This window comes from Trachemys scripta, chromosome 4 (assembly GCF_013100865.1).
Source record: "Trachemys scripta elegans isolate TJP31775 chromosome 4, CAS_Tse_1.0, whole genome shotgun sequence".
In the NCBI taxonomy this organism is placed as follows: Eukaryota; Metazoa; Chordata; order Testudines; family Emydidae; genus Trachemys; species Trachemys scripta.
In genome coordinates this window covers 105105423-105124327 of record NC_048301.1, presented here as the reverse complement: position 1 = coordinate 105124327, position 18905 = coordinate 105105423, and the positions used below count along the sequence as shown (strand labels likewise).

The window sequence follows — 18905 nt, the reverse complement described above, 5'->3', positions numbered from 1 at the left end:
CCTAGTATCACACTGGAATAAGAGCCAGGATGCAAGAAGCGTAACAGCCCACTTTGGAAAGAAGCCAAAACATTTTTAACTTGGGGAGTTTTGGGAGGTTTCTTTATTCTAATTCAAGTCTTTTGCTTGTTTAACCCTAAAATATCTACATATTCCTCTGTTCCACATTCACAATGGAAAGCAGCAACTGGGAAAATGCTGCTGTCTAATATCCAAAGTCAGCAAGACATGTGAGAGAGAGATGTGGTCCAGTGGTCTGAGCATATGACTGGGAACCAAGAATTACTAAATTCTAATCTTTCCTCTGTCACTGACCAATTCTGTGGCCTTGAGCTAGTTATTTATAATGTGACTTCTCACATGTTCTGAGCACACACAATTCCTATTCAAATGTGATAGCCAGTGCGCAACGCTTTGCACACAGGCAGCGGAGCAGAAATACTGCCCAAGGAAACCAGGGCAAAACTCCCCACCCTGCTCCTATGGAAATTGCCCTCGGGATCTTTGAGGTGAACTCAGAGGGCCTATTTTTTAAGGTCTTGTTTGATTAGCTCACTGGGAGTTGTGAGTGCTCAGCGCTCCTGAAAATCAGGCCATTAACTGCTTTGCTAAATGTTCCTGTCTTTGAGACCGGAATAAAGATACTCAGCTACCTCACAATGGCAGCATGAGGATCAATTAGTTAATGTTAGTTCATTGCTTTAAAGATGAAAAGTGCTATCTATTATTATTTTTTCCATCTCTCATGAATTGGGGGCCAATTCATAACCAGAGGAAATAAATGTCATAGCTAGACCCAGTCCATTGTATATCCCTTCCCGTGCAGAGATATACGTGCCTATACATGTGTGTTAAATCACACAGGGTTGACTCTGCCCTTCATGAGAGCTACCAACATTGAGTTCCACGCAATTAGCTGTGGGCCAGTCATTCAAATCAGGTCTTTAAAAACTGAGAATCTACTCGCTATCTGTAGATACTGAGGGTCCCGTGGTGCATTTCTCCAAAGAAAAGTCTTCCAATTTCCCTGGCCAATATTTCCTTTCTCCCATCCTGTTATGCCAAGTCCTGGATGCCACCCTATGCACAGCTGTTTTTCAGTGATGTATAGTTTGTAAAGCACTTGGAAATGAAAGGCGCTTGATAGATGCGAGATTATATTGTCTATATGTAAATTGGCAATGGTTTTGTTGTCATTCCCTTATAGTAAAGATGATGATCTCTCAGTTTTAAAGGTAAGGTCCACATTTGGAAGGGAAGATATAATTGGTCAAGGAGAGACTATTCCTTGATATTTTACAGACCAAACTTTTTAGGTCAGGACCCTTTCTCCCAGTACCCAATGACTGCTTCCTTTGTCACTTCAGGTGCTGTCAGTTCGATGGGCAGGGAAAGAGAGGGGTGCTTTGGGGTGTTGGTCCCTCCTTTTTATAGAGTCAGTGCCCCTCTTGAAAAACATTTGCAGCTGAGATTCAGGAGACAGAGTCTATGTGAAAGGATGTTCCCTGTTACTTTTTCCGCACCTGTTTGAGTTTCCTTTGTTTCCCTTCCTGCTTAATGACTCCGTTTACTGCTTAAATGCAAATTAAGCAGAGCACACATTCCTTTGTTTGAGACAGACCTGTTTGCTAACCTTACTTTGGAATATGTGTTACCACCACTATACCACCTTCTTATAACTTCACATACAGTGTTGCCACCCATATTTTATCAGGATGACACCGATCAGCAAATTATGAGTTTTCAAATGATACCTTACAAGGTATACCTTGTACAAAGATTATTACAATAGTGTATAGGGTGTAAATACAAGGGTACCTTCTATACAGTAAATAACAGAAAAATCCTAGATTTTCTATTGGCAGTGGAGGGGAATTTTATCTTCCTTGGCAGGATCTGATAAAGGCTCTTGTTGGAAACAGGACACTACATTCAGTCAACCATTGGTCTATTTCAGTATGACACTTGCTATATCTCTGTAGACAAAAGGTGGGTTTTTCAAAAGTATCTAAGTAATTTAGGAGCGCAAGTTCCACTAAAAATCCCATACTCTGAGCTTTTAACATTCCCTGACTTCATGAGCAGGAGAAGCAGCACTTTAAATTCTAGCTGTACATTCTATCTACAGTCTGTTTTCAATCTTATGGTTATGACGTGTGTCAGAGGAAAGGGTTTACAAAGGTCAGAGATTTTTTTTTTTATTTCTCAGTAGAGTAGGCTGCATCTTGAGGCTTGTGCTCAGTCCAAAGACTGCAGATTTGGGACAGTGTCCTAGCCTGAGAATTTCCATGTATTTTAAGTCATGTCTGATTTATCTACGACAAAACCCAATCACAAATTTTAATTGCGTGGTTGTAATCCTTTGATTGCCTGTTAACTTTGTGAGCATAACACACATTTGGGCATTTTTTTGGGGCTGTAAGACCACCAGGGCCAGTATCAGCTGGTGTCAGAGGGATTCCCTCCCCCAAACTACAATTTAGGGATAGTCAAAAAAAATTCTGTCTAAATTGTTTTTCAACAGAAAATTGGGTTTTCAATAAGCCAAATATTTTCACAACAAATTGGAATTTCAACTTTTTGTCAAAACCAGACAACTTCCAGCTTTTCAACAAAGCTGAAATTTAAATGTCAGCAAAAACACATTTTTGTTAGCTTTCGTTGAAATTTGGGGGGAATAGGCGAGGAAATGCCCATTTTTCCAACCTGCTTTACCAAATTGTGCTGTGAGGCAAGATTGCAATATTTGCATCTTTATGCCGGGGCCCTACATTGGTGCATGGTGATGCATTGTCTTCACAGACCCTGAGGTCTCCTGGTTCCCCCACCTGTTTTTCATCAGGCTCCCCAACCTATGCCAGTTCACCTGTCTCCACCCCAGTGCAGAGCTGTGCCCTCTTTATTGCCACAGCATGCTCACCCTTTCCCATCCTCATCTCTGAAGAAGGGATACATCAGATACATAAGAACCTATTAACCATACTACTGATTTTAATCTTGCTTTTTCTTTTCATTTGCTATTCCTTAATTCCCTTCTTTTTTCTCCTTCTGTCCTCTGTTTTTATTATTTTCCCTTTTCTCCATTCCGGTTTCTTTCTCTTCTCATTTTTCTACCTGTTTTCTTCCCCATTTTTATTATTTCTGTTCTCTTTCTCCCACCCTGGCTATCCTGTCACTATGCCTTATTCTTCCCCATGTCTCTTTCATTCCAAGCAGAACTTTAATGTCCCCACCACTTCCTCCAGCTCTCTTTCTCCCACCACTTCTCTCTTTTCTGAGGTTCTCCCATCTCTCTCCTGCCTACTGATATCACTTGGTACCCAGATCTGCATCACGCCCATCTTCTCCTTCCATTTCCCTCCCAGACCTCACTCTTATATCAGCCTTTTGGTCCTTTGGGTCTCCCTCCATTCATCCACTTCTCATCCTTTTTATCCCTTTGGCCTCCTGAGTCCCTTCCTATCCCTGATAAAAACACCTGCCTATCACTGATAAAAACACCAAGATCTCTTTCACCCTATAGCAATCCCAGCCCCAAAGGTATTTCACCCTCCCATGACTATCCCTCTTTCCCCAGTAATGTCCCACTGACCTACTCATGAGAAGGGGGATCTTTACACCAGGAGGCCTTCTTATCTTGCTTGCCCTCAGTTGGGTAGAAGGTACTTTTGGAGCCCAGATGGCTTCTGCTGCTGCTGTTGCGTTTTAATTGGGGGTTTCTTCTGAGCCAGGACACCACTATCTTTTACCTCCCCTGTGACTGTGAGAACAGATCTCTGGCACAGGATAGTCCCTTCTTCTTCTGCTTCTCTGGACCAAGAGGACACCTTGTCTGGTGAAAGAGCCCCGTTCCTCATGCTGAGCTCTGTGTGCTAGCTTTTGACTCCTCTGCTTTTATTAGGGAAGGAAGCTTTAATAGACCTTTGCATGCAATGGAGAGGCTGCATGTGATCCACCAGAGGCCAAGAGGGAGTTCTTAGTGCTGGCCCCATTTGGGTACCCTTCCTATTTGCATGAGTGAATCCATCCCCTAGCCCCTTGATAGGAATTGGGGAGGAAAAACAAGCTGCCATCTTCTTGGGCTACCAAAGTGGTTCTGTCTGGGAGGCTATGCTTGAGAAATAAATGCATCACTGGCACAGCTTTAAAAATCAGTCCACTGATGTTGGATGGATTTCAAATTATGAACCATTTTAGATTGTAAAATCACTTTAGTCTGAAAATGGTTCTGCACATTTGCAATAGCTCTAGCTGAGAGCAATAATTCCTAAAGCACATCGGGTTCTTCTTAGAATCAGTTCAATTTAAAGATGATTAAGGTGCTGCAATATGTTAAATCATTTTCATTGTGTCATATTTTCAGAGACTCTTATAAAAGCAACCTGCAAATTGTGTGTTTGTACCTTTTTATTTTTTTACAATGTATGAAGAAGGCCTTAAAGGAATCTCTCATGCTCACACACACACAAACACTCACTCATTCACACTCCTCGATACTGAAGGGAAAAAAAAGTTTCCATTAACTATCAGTTGTTCCCTGGTTTTGTTGGAACATCTCTTAAATGATATAGACATGTGAACTGGGAGCTTTGCTCAGTCCTTAACAAAAGACGGAGATTGTTAGATCCTTAACAAACATAACATCCTTAACAAAGCCAAACATAAAACTAAGCCTTATTAAAAATCACATCCTATCTCAGTTAATCACGTTTCACCTCTTCTTTATATATCATACCATAGCCCTGCCAGTTTGAGTCATCCAGAGTCTTCGGGGCCTTTTTTCTACATCATCAAGAAGCCACAAACACACACACACAAAAAGACACATTTATTTGCAAGTCTCTGTGATGGGTTGAACCCACCCATCCAGGATGCTACCTGATGTACTGGGGTTTCACTGAGCCTCTCCAGCTCCACCAGCCAGGATTCCCTCTTCCTGTTTTGCTGAATTAGGCACTCCGGCCTCTTGCAGCGCACACACACACAGGTAGGGCCACACCCAGCTGCAGACACAGACTGAAGTCAGCTCTGTGTGAGAGGACTCACCCTGCACTCACGTGCACACCCCTTTTGGGAGATAAACCCAAAGGTATATTGTATTGCGCTGTATAGAAAAATCTGCACAGCACAAGCTCATAATAATTCGCCCTCTTCCTCAATGTGAAGAGAAATATGCACACCTTCTCCCCCCCCCAGTTAGCAATTGCACAAACTGGGTTTAATAATAAACAAAACAAATTTTATTAACTATGAAAGGCAGATTTTAAGTGATTAAAGGGATAGCAAACAGAATAAAACAGATTACTAAGCAAATAAAACAAAACACGCAAACTAAGCTTGAGTCACTAAAGAAATTGGCTACAAATAGTAATTTCTCACCCTAAATATTGTCACAGGCAGATTACAGAGAGTCTTGAAAGCCAGCTGTGCTGGCCTGCAGCTTGAAACTTCAGGTATTATTCCTTACAAGCTAGACGCCCTTCCAGCCTGGGCTCAGCTCTTCTCCCCCGCAGTTCAGTTCTTGCTTCCAGGTGTTTCCCAAGTGTCTCTTTGGGCAAGGATGCAGAGGAGAACCACAATGATGTCACTCCCCTGCCTTATATAGCTTTTGTGTATGGCAAGAACCCTTTGTCTTCCAGTGGAAGAACACTGGCATTCCAACGGGGGGGGAGGGGAAGGGGGCCAGTACCACGTGGCTCAGTCACATGTCTTGGCCGGGTCGTAACAGCCATTACTCGCAGGCTGTATGGGCGTCCACAGGAAGACTAAACTCTTTCACAGTCCATTGTCTTTACTGATGGGCCATCAGCCCTGTCTGGCTTTTCATTGTTGTACCTGAAGGGCTAGTTGTGGGTGTCACCCAAAGTAACACATTTGAAATACAGCTACATGGTCAATATTCCTAACTTCAGGTACAGAAATGATACAGACATACAAATAAGATAATCACATTCAGTAAACCATAACCTTTCCAATGATACCTTACATGACACATCTTGCGTAAAGTATATCTCAGTTATGCCATATCCATATCATAAGCATATTTCCATAAAGAATATGGAGTGTAACATCACAGTCTCCTTTAACAGTTAGATGTGCTTGCCATTCTAACCATTGTCAGAAACATGCACACATAAAGGAGTGTAGATGACATTTGTGTGAGTGGCCAGAAAGGATCAATGAAGGACTTCTATTCAATTGTAGAATATTCCTTATTCTCATACTATATAAAGTGCTTTATCTGATTGTGCATCATGGGGAAGAGCACATGTCATTCCTCTAGCTTTCCTCATGAGTTGTGTACCTCCTGGAAATTGAAGAGATCAGCGTTTAAAAGGTGCAGTCATTCAAACATGCTACCCATGTTCAGTGCTGGTTTCCATGCAAGTCACAGATTCTGAGGGTTGTGTGTTTAATTTGTCAGAGCAGGTCTTTTATTATTTGTCACATAGCTGAACAAATTAAAGGGGAAGCTCATATGGCTCTCTGAAAAATAGCTTTAAAATAGCTCTCTATCCTCTCCCAAAAATATTGCACAAATATGTCCACGTTCAATAAACTGTGCTAAATTACTACTATGTAACAAATAAGGATTGGATTATTTAGCATAAACTTGTGGAGTTTGTTTTTCCCTTGGGGTTTCTGAATAAAGGCCTCAAGCAGTTGTGACTTTTGTTCACATAAAACCTGCAAGGTCAAAACTATGAGGCATTTTTATTTAGTAAAGAAATGTAAGTGTGACAGATCATATCAGTGATAGACACAGGGCTAACTCCATTGGTTTCATTCAGTTCAGCATTTGGAGAGTAAGAATTGTGGTTAGGGCATAAGCCTAGGTTGGGGGACCCTTAGGAGACCTTGGTTCAAGACCTTACTTTGCCACAGACTTCCTGTGTGACCGTGGGCAAGTTTTTACTTAATCTCTCTGTGCCTAAGTTTCCCATGTGTAAAATGGAGAGGACAGTGCTTATATGCCTGGCAGAAGAGTTGAGGATAAACACATTAAAGATTGTGAAACACTCCAATACTGTGGTGATGGGGGCCATGTAAAGTACCTTAGATATATTTACGCTTTAGTAAGTGAGATCAGAATCAGCTACTCTTATTTTTCAAGTATTTCACATGACTAAAACCCATCTTACTAAGATTTCCTTTGTCCTACTCCTCATCTCATTTAAAAATATTACCCTATTTGCTTTTTACCTGTAGCTTGAATATCTGGAGACTTGAAGATTTTACTGTAGAAGCTGAACAGTACATCTAAGTCAAGAAAACATTATTTTAAAATGCTAAGAGCCCTACAGCCATTGATCAAATGGCCAGATGTTGGTGTTGGATATAGCGTGTGGTACTATTTAAGAAAATCAGGTGTTGGTTCTCAGAAACTGGTTTATCAATTTGTTAACTTTGTGCCAAAGTTAAGAAAAGTATGTGACAAAATTTAATTTCCTTACAGTGCGTGAGGAATTTATAGTATCAAGTCAAGTCCTTTTTAACAGCTCAGCAGTTCAGCCTGTTATCCAGATAAGTCCCTAGGAACCAGAGCCAATACTTGGCTTATATGTACAGAAAATACTCACAGTAATCCAAGTTGTGCTTGAGCTCGGATCCACACCTGGTGAGTTGGAAGTTTCTTTCCACTCCACACTCACCGTTGCACACTTGAAAACACACGTTGTCACGCACTGATTAATGGAGACTTGGTAGCAGTGATTTAACAGTTACAAATAAAAAAACCCTGCATTCAGGCATTCCTATTTTAGAGCTATAAAATTGTGGAGCAGGACTGGAGCAACGCCAGTCTCCCATTACTGACAAAACTATTAGTATCCTCAAAGTGAGGGAGAGATTGACACTGACAGCTTTGTGCAGGAGGGTTACCTTTGAGGCCTTGTGAGTTTTATAAAACCCAACATGGTATGCAGCAAGTGTCTTTATTTCTGAAGGTGCTTTCTTTTTCGAAGGTAGCATTTTTATGTGGCAGTTGCTATGGTGACTATTATTTTTATTGACTAGCAAAGAAACATGTTACGTAGAGCCCATAAAACTTTCTAATTTTTGCTCAAATGTTCAGGTTTTTCTTTTTCTAAGGCTGGGGATTTGTGTATCGAGGGAGAGGGTTTCCGCTTTGGTCTGACTTCCCCTGTCCCCCACCCACCCCAAACAGACCACCCTTCTTTGGACAACTCTTAGGGGAAAGTACAGATGGTTTGGAGAAGAAAATCTCTCTTCATGCAGACGATATTCTCCTATAAATGCCTCAGTGACTGGCCTTAGCCTACTGCAAGCATTCAGCCTAATCTCTGACTACAAAGTAAACAAATCTAAATCAGGAGCTCTGATAAGAGGGCACCAATTCTCAGGAATCTTGAGTCCTGTAACTGGAATAAAGAAGGTTTCTGATGTCTTGGAATCACAACTGATCAATAAGAACTTCTATAATAATAGTGAACCCATTAAACAAATTAAATCAGATTTCTACCACTAGTTGCCACAGGTAGAGTAAAAGCAATGAAATTAAGCTACCAAGATTTCTGTTCCTTTTCCATTTCCTACCCTTGATATAATCAAAAAACTGTTCTGGAAACCCATGTTTCCATGGTCATTTGGATGGGAGCAAATGCAGAATTAAACACAAGCTTCTTTATGTGCTCAGATACTACAAACAGTGATATAGATAAGAAAGGAACTAGAGAAATGGGTCTTTGGAACTTCTCCATTTATTATCAAGAAACCCACATAAAATATGTAATAAACTAGACATCTGATACCACAATGGACTGTTAGAACAATGGCTTGCAAAAGGAAGTTTAGTTTCAGACATACCAATCCTTTTCCAAAGGGCAATATAGAAAGCTTCACAGTTTTATGCAGGATCCTTTCCACATGTACTTGCATAAACTAATTTAAGGAATCCTGCGAGTCTTGCTCTTGCGATCTTCCCTTCAATTGAGAATCTTGCCCATCTGAAAACAATTGTGCGATTCCCAAAGTGAACAGAAAAGGTTTTTTTTGTCGACACAGCCTTGTCTCTAAAAGCTGCATGGTGTAGACAAGACCTTAGTGACTACTCTCACAAAATAATTACTGCTCAAGATATGTAAGGGTATGTCTACACTACAAAATCAGGTTGATTTAATAGAAGTCGATTTTTTAGAAATCGATTTAATACAGTCGATTGTGTGTGTCCCCACTAAGCGCATTAAGTCGGCAGTGTGCGTCTACAGTACTGAAGCTAGCATCGACTTTCGGAGCGTTGCACTGTGATAGCTAACCCACAGTTCCCACAGTCTCCGTCACCCATTGGAATTCTGGGTTGAGCTCCCAATGCCTGATGGGGCAAAAACATTGTTGCGGGCGATTCTGGGTACATGTCATCAGGCCCCCATCCCTCCCTCCCTCCGTGAAAGAAATGGCAAAAAATCATTTCTTGCCTTTTTTCCTGGGTTACCTGGCAGAGGACATACCATGGCAGGCATGGAGCCCGCTCAGCTCACTGTCACTGTAGGTCTCCTGGGTGCTGCTGGCAGACGTGGTACTTTCAGTGCTACACAGCAGCATCCCCTTGTCTTGCCTTGTGGACGGCAGATGGTGCAATACAACTGCTAACCGTTGTCATCGTCCCATGGGTGCTCCTGGCCGACCTCAAGTAGGTTGGTTGGGGGCACCTGGGCAGACATGGGTGCTCCTGGCCGGCCTCGATGAGGTCAGTCAGGGGCACCTGGACAAAAATGGGAATGAATCCAGGTCATTCTCTTCTTTAAGTTTAGTCTAATGGAGATTCAGTCCTGCCTGGAATATCATGCCAGCTGGAGGCTTCTGCCTCAGGCTGCTCTCCCAGTCGGCAGCACCGTGCGGTCGCACCTACCCCAGCCTACCCCTTGCTCCCATGGCTCATGAAGCCTGGACAGTAGTAAGGAGCCGTTCAACTATAGGCTAAGCAAGTGCATAATGTTGGTAGAATGTGCCTTTGGATGTTTAAAAGCTCGCTGGCGCAGTTTACTGACTTGGTTAGACCTCAGTGAAACCAGTATTCCCATTGTTATTACTGCTTTCTGTGTGCTCCACAATATCTGTGAGAGTAAGGGGGAGACGTTTATGGCGGGGTGGGAGGTTGAGGCAAATCGCCTGGCCACTGATTACGCGCAGCCAGACACCAGGGCGGTTAGAAGAGCACAGCAGAGAAGCTTTGAAAACCAGTCTCATGACTGGCCAGGCTATGGTGTGAAAGTTCTGTTTGTTTCTCCTTGATGAAAACCCGCCCCCTTGGTTCACTCTACTTCCCTGTAAGTCAACCGCCCTCCCCTCCCCCAATTGATCTCCGCTTGCAGAGGCAATAAAGTCATTGTTTCAAATTCATGCATTCTTTATTAATTCGTCACACAAATGGGGGGATAACTACCAAGGTAGCCTGGGAGGGGTGGGGGAGGAGGGAAGCACAGGGGTCGGGTAGTTGTAGGGGCACCCCCTAGAATGGCATGCAGCTCATCATAGAATCGGCATGTCTGGGGCTCTGACCCGGAGCAGCTGTTTGCTTCTCTGGTTCTTTGGTAGGCTTTCCTGAGCTCCTTAAGTTTCACGCAGCACTGCTGCGAGTCCCTGTTATAACCTCTGTCCTTCATGCCCTTGGAGATTTTTTTCAAATATCCCGGCATTTCGTCTTTTGGAATGGAGTTTGGATAGCACGGATTCGTCTCCCCATATAGCGATCAGATGCAGTACCTTCCGTTTGATCCATGCTGGAGCTCTTTTGCGATTCTGGGACTCCATGGTCACCTTTGCTGATCAGCTCGCTACCATGGCCAAACAGGAAATGAAATTCAAAAGTTCGCGGGGCTTTTCCTGTCTACCTGGCCTGTGCATCTGAGTTGAGAGTACTGTCCAGAGTGGTCACAGTGGAGCACTCTGGGATAGCTCCCAGAGGCCAATACCGTCGAAATGCGTCCACACTACCCCAGATTTGACCCAGCAGGGTCGATTTCAGTGCTAATCCCCTCATAGGGGAGGAGTACAGAAATCGGTTTTAAGAGCCCTTTAAGTCGACAAAAATGGCTTCGTCGTGTGGACAGGTGCAGGGTTAAATCGATCTAACGCTGCTAAATTCGACCTAAACTCGTAGTGTAGACCAGGGCTAAGGGTTGCAGAATCAGGACGCTAGTCTTTAGAAACCATCAGATATTTGGTATTAGATCCAAGTGTTCATTTAGCCATATGTAGCCTACATTCTGCTACTTCTGTATGTCTGTGTTCCTGTTCTAAGCACAAATGCAATCACTTGATTTAACTGAATAGTATTATGCAGATACTGTGTATGCTGAACATTTCTGCTGTGTCAATCCAAGGTGCCTGTTGCATCATTCAACTGTGTTAAGGACATAGATAATTATGCCCCAGCATTTTTGTCCTAACTCCTACAGAGGAAGATCTTTAATTTTTTGCTAAAGTAATTGCTTTAAATCAAAACTTTAGGGGTCATTCTATGCCAGGGGTTCTCAAACTGGGGGTCAGGACCCCTCAGGGGGTTGCGAGGTTATTACATGGGGGGGTCACAAGCTGTCAACCCCCACCCCAAACCCCACTTTGCCTCCAGCATTTATAATGGTGGTGTTAAATATATTAAAATTAAAATATATTTAATTTATAAGGGGGGGTCGCACTCAGAGGCTTGCTGTGTGAAAGGGGTCACCAGTAAAAAAGTTTGAGACCCACTGTTCTATGCTGTGCCTCTAAGAGAGACAGAACTCAGAGCAAAGGGGAGGAGGAGCTAAAGCAGCTTTAATCCATTTTCACCCTCCCGCTTCCGAGCTGTTCCAGGGCTGAAATGGCCCTCAGCATAATATAGGAAACCTAGGGGCCTGTCTAAGTTATCCCTGTGAGCCACAGCACTGCCCTAACTCTCCACAGCTGACAGCACTGCTCCCCAAAATATTTCTCCTGCCCCAGCCCCTCCCCCAGCTCATTCCCTACATCAGGGCTTGCAGCTGGGTCCTCAGAAGGCAGCCTTCCATGGTGGCTGCATCAGGGAATCCTCATCCAGCTGCAACTGGAGCTATTACAGCCCCCTTTTTGTCACTGCGACCTTTTTACCTGGCGTCAAGGAGACGGAGTGGGAGTGAGGCTTTCACACTAGACTATTTTCTGCTTAATTGTTATCATTCATTTTCTGAATTTGACTGTAAGTTTGTCAGGAATGCTTAAAATTACAGAATCTTTAAAATGTAAAGAGTATAAAGGTCTATTGAATTTTAAAAGACAAATTACTCTTGACTTTTTTTCTTTCCCCTTCTCAACAAGATAATTTCTGTCTTGTTCACGAATACCTCCTGGAATGCTTTTTGGTACCTTTTTGAAAATTGGCATGTCATTTTATTTCTGACTATGTAGCACTAAACAGCTTTTTCTGAAAACATGCTATAAAATACCTTGTGGTTCATGGTGAAGAATACTCTGTGATTCATGGTGAATCACACACCCCTATAACTTCTTCCAAGTGAGAGAGTAAATACAGTTGTAACATTTGCTCATGATGAGTGATCCCAGATTTGCTCTCTGAACCGTCAGTCTTCGAGCGAAGCTATTTTGATAGGATTTCAATTTAATGCATCTTCATGAGGATTTAGATTTGTTTCTATGAGCTAGATCCTAAAAGTGGTATAAATCTGCTTAATTCGATTGAAGTCAATTTATGAATCTTGGGCACATGCCTTTTTTAAGGAGAGGGCATTTATTCTTGTGGGGGGAATGCTGCTTTCATCCATAGAAACTCCTGTGTGTGAAAAATATTGGTGTGTAATTTCCAAAAAAAGATTTCAAACGACTGCTTGCCTGCTCCCAGAAACTCTCCAGAATGCAAACATACAAATAGTGAAAATGAGTTGCATCTAGAGCATCTGATCACATAAACTTTGCATATACTTTTTCTATAAAACTCAAGTCTGCCAATAGCACTTTCTTTGGTGTTTACATAAAAGAAACAAAATCAATGTGAGTTATTTTTCTGTTTTATTAGCACAGTTTGCTGTTTTAAGTAAAAGGATCAGAGTTTGTCCAGAGGAGTTGAGATTACACTAACATCAGCAGTTTTTCTGTTTGCTTTGCTTTTATTACACTTTTTGGCACCATAGTTAATTTCTAATCAAGTAAATGTGTTTGAAAGCATGGTTCAAGGGGAAATCTTACATTTCTATACAAGATATGTTAAATGTATTTAAATCCAGTTTCATAAGTATGGTACTGTTACTACTACTTCACTGTAATAGTTTTGTAACTAGTGCAATTATCTTTGATGGAAGAAAATGAATAGTAGTTTGCAGAGATACGATATGGATTAATATTTGGATGAAAACAGGAAGACTGAGGAATGTTAGCATGCAAGCCTTTCGCCACAGGGCCACTGGTTCCAATACATCAAAGGCTAGTGGCAACACAAAACTTTTGCCTTCTGATGGCTGTTCTTTAGCTTTCGTGAAATATGTTGTTGGTCTTAGCCAAGTTCCTAATGGAAGACACCCATTGGCAGACTCAACAGAGGCTAAAGATTGACAGGGATGAGCCACGTGAGTGGAGCAGCATAGGGAAACTTAAATCTCCCCATTCCCTGCAATCTCTGAAGGAAGGGGCGAGCCTCTGGAGTGGTCAACCCAGTTGTTTATGGGTCTGATCCAAAGCCCACTGAAGTCAGTGGAAAGTTATGACTTCCAAAGACTGCCATGTATCAGAGGGGTAGCCGTGTTAGTCTGAATCTGTAAAAAGCAACAGAGGGTCCTGTGGCACCTTTAAGACTAACAGAAGTATTGGGAGCATAAGCTTTCATGGGTAAGAACCTCACTTCTTCAGATGCTTTGGATCAAGCCTTTCATGGGCACTAAATTCGCTTAGGAAATGTTTTTCTTTATTTAAAAATAGAACAGATTAAAGGCCAATAAATAAAACCAACTAGCCCCACCTCATTGTACAAACTCTGTCCTGTGGTTCTAAAGGCTTACACAGATAAGCAGGGGCATGGAGTAAGGCCTTTATTTTTAATCTCATATGACTCAGCTCAATAATAATTAGCTTTTCATCTGCTTCTGTGGGCCTCCTGCACTGCACAGCTGCAGCAGCTAACCTTGGTTCCTTAGAGAAAATTATCTCCGGGAATTGATTTCCGAGCAAGGATATTCATATCTCAATTACTCTTCCGTATCTTCATCACCGGGATGCACTGCTGTTGAAGAACCTCAGTCCAATCCACTGTCGTGCTGAATAGCTCCCCATTGCAAGAGCACCATCAATATATATTGCTCTGTACATTTTTGGTCAGAGTTTCCTCCGTTGAGATCCCTGGTTGAGGGGCAGGGAGTATGGGGGAGAAGAGAGAGCGAGAGAGAAGAAGTCTGTGCACACTTCTTCTCAGAAAGTATTAGGATAATTAAGTAAATGACATTTCTGTTTATAGAAATAGTTATCCCTTAGCATCTCAAGATTGCAATTAGATGGTAGCTTTTGGTGATGACTTCTTCAAAGTTTAATCAAATGAGCCAGGGAAAGTGATAGAAATATCCTACAGGTAATATTCAGGCAGTGGGGGATGCGGGATTGAGATATTCTGCAGGCCAACTGTTATGCCCAGAAGCATCCTCAATGGATGCATTTCAGAGAAGATGCACCTTTCTCTGAGGGAATGTACCAGTATTAAATAGAATGAAACCAAAGCTTAGTAAAACTCCACCATTTTCCATCTCTGCTTCCTTCTAGAAGTTTTTCACTATTTGTTCTTGATCTTATTCATTTTAAGAATCTCATCTTTCAACAGCCATTTCCAGCCAGCCTTTCCTGTACCAACTAGGATGTGTTGATTAATGTTTTCAAAAACAGCTGCAAAGTATAATTCCCTGGCACCTCATATTTTTGAATTTTCTATATCTGCTTCCCCACTAGTTGTACAAAGCATTTGATCAAAACAGCACTTTCTCTATAGTGGGAAAACATTGTAGTCTCTTTTGAAATTATCCAAGAATATTGGTGTTTTACTCAGTCTTACTGTCTTTTACCATCCTGTTTACTACTTGGATGATAGCCAGAAATACATAGATTTCTCCTACTTGTGCTGATTTAAATACCTTTCACTACTTTCCAGCCGATATTCTGAGCAATAATTTTTCTGTCGTCATTCATCAAGTTATTTTTTCTTTTCTTTTTGTAAAATCTGCTACATGTTTTTGTGTATATTGTATCTCTTCTTAGTATCTTAGGACTGCTATTATCACTAAATCCGAGACAGGGCAATATTGTGGTTTGTTTCTTGCTGCTGTAAGCAGGCTACTTGTGTTGCGGGACAGCAGCCTCTATAGGACGATTACTCTGCTGCTTAGGTAGGTGAGCAGGGGATGGGTGTAGCTTTGAATCTGCCCCCTCAATGCACAGCCAATATAGCTGATTTGAAACAGAGGGGGAAGTATTTTATGCCAGGTAAAGGGTTACTACAGATTACTTTCTTACTGAAGCAAGGGGGAAACCAGACTCTCAAATTGTAGCTCGGTGAGGGTACGTCTATGCTGCAATTAGACACCTGGGGTTGGCCCATGCCAGCTGACTCGCAATCATGGGGCTTGGGCTAAGGGGCTGTTTAAGGGGCTCTGGGATCCTTTAACTTTGCAGGGTCCTAGAGCGTCACCCTGAGCCCCAAATGTCTACATCACAATTAAACAGCCCCGTAGCCCGAGCCCTGCGAGCCCAAGTCAGTTGGCGCAGGCCAGCTAGGGGGTTTTAATTGCAGTGTAGACATACCCTGAGATGCAGTTCAGTTCCAGGTCTTCTCCTGGGGCAGCACAGGCATGCTCAAAATATATTCCAGGCTTATGGTAAATCCACAGTCTAGCTCTTAATAATCCTGACTTCTCATTATATTTCTTGAAACAGCAGATTCTCTTTTAAAAAAAGTTTGAAATAAAAATAGAAGAAATGTAGAGGGCTAGGTACAGTGGCACTATGAGGTGGGGGGGAGGGGCAGTAGGGAGCTAGTTACTTCTCCCTGATTCTGAGGCTAGCCCTGGCCCCAGTGTAATTTAGAGCAGATATGGGGCTGCTCTAAAATGCACCATTGACAAAGGGTCTTTAATGGACCCAACGCCAATGGAAGATCAGTTTGGCAAAGCAGAGCTCCACAACATCCCACGCACGCAGCCCAATAAACCTACTAAGTTGGACTGGGAGTGGGCACAGACATAGGACCTGGCTGCCATGCATTTGCACCAGCAGGGATTTCCCCTGAGACAGGGGTCTGCTTGGCATTTTGTGGCCTGGGGTCACATCAAGGGGTCATTATGCCATTGGGAATCTGTCCCAAAGAACACAATACAAGTTTCAATCACAAGTTTTGTCTGACAAAAAGATCATTCCAAGTAGAGCAGGAATTTGCATGTTAAAGCAGTTAACACAGGTAGACATTTTAGAAGGTTGTCTTTATGCTCTTTAAAAAAAAACACTTTTAATTACGCTCTTCAGCACTAAGTTCTGCTTCCCAGTTCCCTTTTGACATGTGGATCTTGCTCTTTAAGAGCCTGATTCCTCTAGCACTTGTACATTCCTAACTAGAATATTAACAAGCCTCTCTCAAACCAACACTTGGATATGCTCCTACCATAATGAATGGATTCAGTATCTTGGTTTTCTTTTAGTAACAGAAGTTTGCATGTATAGGAGGGAGTCATGCCAGTGCTAATTATGAAAACGCTATTTTTAATATATCATTCTTGTGCCATGTCTTATTACTTTCTCAAATTCTGACAGTGAACGATGTTTCGCTTTGTTTTTGTAGGTAATGCAAATGGACCAGAAATTGAACCTCATTACAGATATGCTGCATCACCTGGTTTCCAATCAGCAGGATGGCCAAAGCAGTAACGGATCATCTCAGAGAAGCAACACCATTAACTCAGATTTCTTCCTCCCTAACAACACCCTCCCTACTTATGAACAACTGACAGTACCAAGAAGAATCCAAGATGACATATCCTGATATGGTAGAAATATAGGCGGTTGTTTTTTCCCTTTTTAAATGGAACTGAAGGTTGTGAATCTGGAAAGAGTTAAATTTATCAGCCATATGGAACACACATGACTACTGTACCAATGTTTCTAGCCTCCGAAACACTCCTTCCAAAGACACTCACTCATATCAGATGAAGGTTTATCAAGCTAACACACCTCAAGGCCTCTGTGCTGTGTTGTTTTAACACAGTACTTTCTTAAGTTCCATTTTTATTTTGTTCAAGAACAGTCGAGTGCAATTCATCATGGCACTGCAAGACCAAAACAATATAGAAGACAGGCAAAATTGCAAGAAATTTATGGCTCCTTTTAAAGGAAATATAGTAATACTTGAACTTAGATAGCAATGTGTGCATTCTGTTTATGAATCTACTGATAGCAATATAGTTTTACTAGTTAGATTTTAAAGCAAAATGAGGTAACTTATGTTGATTTTATTGTATAAACATACCACTGACATTCTAGAGAATGACAAACCGCACAGTGAATTATTTTCTTTTTTCTGTTACATAAACACTTACCAGATAATGACTAGATTTTCTTTTTAATCTGTTTTTCTTCAGGGAAGAAGTAGTGGTTAATCTGAAACAATACTGTTTATATAGGAAAGTGCTATAGATTTTTTTAAGATATGAAGTTTTCATGGGAGAAGGATAAAATATTGCAATGGAAAAAAAATAATTCTGCTTTCTAGAAAACTGCTGCCAAAGAATTTATATATAAATGTTAACACAACTATCTAAATGTGCTTTTCCAGAAAGATCTTTTAAAAATGAGTGTTCACTGCTTTTATATTTTTTCTATATCTAATTTTTGTAGCATTACTTCCAAAAATGTTACAAGTAAATACATGCAAACGTCTAAAGCAACTGCATCTTGTTGGTCAAGTGCTTGAATCTGCCAGTTATGGAGCATCTACAACTCCCATAGGAACCAAGGCCCCAATTCAGAAATGCATCTGTAGTCGGTACAGCATGTAAGCACATACATTAAGTCCTTAAGCATGCTTTTCCTGACTAGGGTTAGACTTAAGCATGTGCCTAAGTGCTTTCCTGAATCAGGAACTCAAAACACTCAGCTCCCAACAGGAGACACTCAAACCCCCCAAAGGCTTAGACCCTAATTTAGGGGACCAAGGCCATTAAAACTGAAGACTCACATTGACTTGGTCATTCAGGCTCCAAATCCTGCTTGTCACACTCATACAAGTAGTCCCTGCTGAAGTCAGTGGGCCAGATTCTGCCCTTATTTATGCCAGTGTAAATCTGGAGTAACTCCACTGAAGTTAATGGAGTTCCTCCACATTTATTTTTGTATTAATGAGAGCAGAATTTGGCCCACTGTGACTACTCACATGAGTGAGGTGAGTAGGATTTGGACTTAGGTGACTTAGAGTGAAATTCACCCCATACCGAAAGCCAGCACAAAGCCTGTCCACTTCGAAGGCTTCAGTGGGACTTAAATGGTGCACAAGTTTTGTATTGGCTCTCTAAACACAGATGAAGTTCACCCCGGTTGAGAGAGTGACCGAAAACTGGTGATTACAAAACAAATATTTAGGCCAAATTAATGACTAGGTTTATTGCAGGTAAATGAAGAGGAGGGCAGATGGGGTAGGTCCTGTACATTTGAAAGGAATTGGACTGTATTGCAAAACTGATGCCCCATAGCCACTTAATATTACAGAGCAGTTAACCTCACCACACTTTTAACATATGAGTAACATGAAATACTTGTGCATATCGATTGAATTTTGCTCACAGGGTAGTATAGATAATAGGTCTGGGGTTTGTTTTAAACATTTAATCTTCTAACATGTTTGATCTCAGTTGGATTATAGAGCAAAGCATACTCCTTATACCGATTGTTAAAAT

At 41.7% G+C, this 18905-nt stretch overlaps 1 protein-coding gene across 3 annotated transcripts in view; it reads left to right on the top strand.

The window, feature by feature from the left end:
* KCNQ1 (potassium voltage-gated channel subfamily Q member 1) overlaps window positions 1-18645 on the top strand; it is a 553569-nt gene extending 534924 nt beyond the window's left edge. For 2 of the 3 annotated variants that reach the window (XM_034770267.1, XM_034770265.1), the window contains one exon: window positions 16799-18645. In XM_034770267.1, coding sequence (XP_034626158.1) covers window positions 16799-16999 — 201 coding nt within the window. In that variant the 3' untranslated portion in view covers window positions 17000-18645. The remainder of the gene's footprint in view (window positions 1-16798) is intronic. The other variant, XM_034770266.1, reaches the window with a different exon arrangement.
* Window positions 18646-18905: the final 260 nt, after the last annotated feature.